This window comes from Carlito syrichta, unplaced genomic scaffold (genome assembly GCF_000164805.1).
Source record: "Carlito syrichta isolate Samal-C Ts95f unplaced genomic scaffold, Tarsius_syrichta-2.0.1 Scaffold153877, whole genome shotgun sequence".
In the NCBI taxonomy this organism is placed as follows: Eukaryota; Metazoa; Chordata; class Mammalia; order Primates; family Tarsiidae; genus Carlito; species Carlito syrichta.
Window position 1 is genome coordinate 32240 of NW_007097973.1, and position 2080 is coordinate 34319.

Genomic DNA, 2080 nt, shown 5'->3' on the forward strand with positions numbered 1-2080 from the left:
TCAGCCTCATCATCACATTTATTGACGGCCCCTAGGAGGCGGGGCTGGGGACAGAACATACAAAGACAAGGACCTGCCCTCAAAAAGGTTCCATTCTAAGGAGACAGGGACAGAAAAATACAGAATGGTCTTTCCTGGGGATGGCCTGCTCTCACCGGTGCAGGTCGATACCCCTGGCCTACCTTGCCCCAGGGACCGGGGCTTGAGCGGCACACAGCAGCCCCCGGGCCATGGTGTCTCTGGCCACAGCTAGGGCCCAACCACCTGGCTCCTAGGCGGTAGGCCCCAGAACAGGAAAGGCAGGCTCAGGACCTGGTGTAAAACACTCCTGTCGGCCTCGGCATCGTGCGACCCAGCGGAGCGCAGGGACACAGGCCCTGGGCAGGGCCCCGGGGTGCTGGCAGCTGCCCAGGCCCCGCGGTGAGCAAAGTTCTTTGTCGGGCCATCACACCGGAGACCCCAGCCCGGGAGACAACACAGGCAGCATGTCCGCAGCGCCAGAGGCATAAGACCCTGCCCACCCCACCCCCAGCCCTCTCGGGCATCTTCAGGGACCCTGCTCCCCAGCTCAGCCTCCAGGGCCAGGGCCTGCCTGAGGCCAGGGGGAGGGGCCAGCCCCTCCCCCCACCCAGGCAGTGGGGGGGAGGAGGAGCCACCATCAAGTTTGTCTAGGCACCCCCACGGGGGGCGGCACCCAGGGTCCTACCGGTGGGGCGGCTCTGGCTGCGAGGGCCGTGGGCTCAGCAAAGGCGCCGGGCCGAGGGGGCACCCGGGGGAGCCCTTCAGCGGGGGCACTGGGCGGGAGTCCAAGGGGGGCAGGCTCCGGGGCACTGCCGGCGGCCCGCGGGCGGCCCCAGTGGGCAGGACGGCGGCGGCCGGGAAGGGCTTGGGCGGGTCCGCAGCCGCAGGGGCCGGCTGGCAGAGCGCTCCCGACGCCGCAGCAGCTCCTGCAGCTTCTCCGCCTGGGTACGCCTCAGGTGGGCCAGGGCGCGGCCGCGCTGGAAGGCGGGCAGGAAGGCCTCCAGGCTCTGCTCGCCCAGCAGCAGCTGCTCCATCTGTTCCTGGGACCAAGGGGAAGGGAGGGTTTGGGAGGGGCATGGCCACAGCCTGAGGGCTGGCCCTCTCGCCCTCCCACCCTGCGTCCCGCCCGTGGTGACCACCCCACAGCTGGGGGACAGGGCACCTGAGTTCCAGCCTGGGCCTGCCTCTGACTTGCTGAGTGACTGCGGACAAATGTCCTCCTTACTTATAAAATGAGGATACCATCACCAGACCTGCTGGGTCAGAGATGAGGCAGGATCAGAGGAGGGGACACACTCCGAGCAGACTCAGGCCTCTCCTCAAGACACCCAAGCGGGCCTGGGTCCCCTCTGGCCCCACCCCCACTCCCTGAGCGCTGCGCTCCCAACCCAGCGTGAAGTCTGGCCCGGCTCCTCTGCAGACCCGGCCCTAGGCTGCCCCGGACAGTCATGGGGAGCCAGAGGAAAGCCACAGGTGGGAGACAGGGCCTTGCTGCCCGGGCCGGCTGCGGAAGGTGGACAGCCGTGCCAGGTCTCCTGCGGGCCGGGCGCTCAGGGTAGGCTTCCCGGAGGAGGGGCTCTCAAGCCTGCGACCTACAAAGGAGCACCAGAGCGGGCAGGATGCGGCTCCCTCCTGGCCCCCAGGCCCAGCCACCCAGTCCCTCACCTCAGCCTCCTGCTCGGCTTCCTCCAGCTCAGCCTGCAGCCAGCCCAGCGCACAGTGGGGGCTCCAGCGGTGCATGCTCCCTTCTGAGGGCCACAGAGGGACACAGTGAATCGCCCCTGCCCTCAGGCTGCCGCCCAGGACACACTGGTCCGAGACCCACTGACCCTGTGCGACGCCGTGCTGCCCTTCCCCTGCTGGAGCCTGTTTCCTCATCTGCACAATACCCACGGAAGAGCTTGCACACTCCCCCGGTCGCTGGCCCCCCCATCCCAGTGCAAAAGAGAAAGCAGCGGCTCTGTCTCCCACAGCACCTCAAGGGGGCCTTGGGCATTGGGACCCCTCTCTCCCATTGTCCAGGGGCCCCTCAGGCCTCTCCAACCCAGCGCTGCCCACC

At 68.3% G+C, this 2080-nt stretch overlaps 1 protein-coding gene across 1 annotated transcript; it reads right to left on the bottom strand.

Annotated features, from left to right (window-relative positions):
- On the bottom strand, window positions 1–1761 carry VPS37D (VPS37D, ESCRT-I subunit). The gene is made up of 2 exons (XM_008050849.2): window positions 1687–1761; window positions 1–1061 (listed from the first exon to the last, which is right to left on the bottom strand). Exons 1-2 carry the CDS (start codon window positions 1759–1761, stop codon window positions 783–785), a joined length of 354 nt encoding a protein of 117 aa, XP_008049040.2. The 3' UTR covers window positions 1–782.
- Between the last annotated feature and the right edge of the window lie 319 nt (window positions 1762–2080).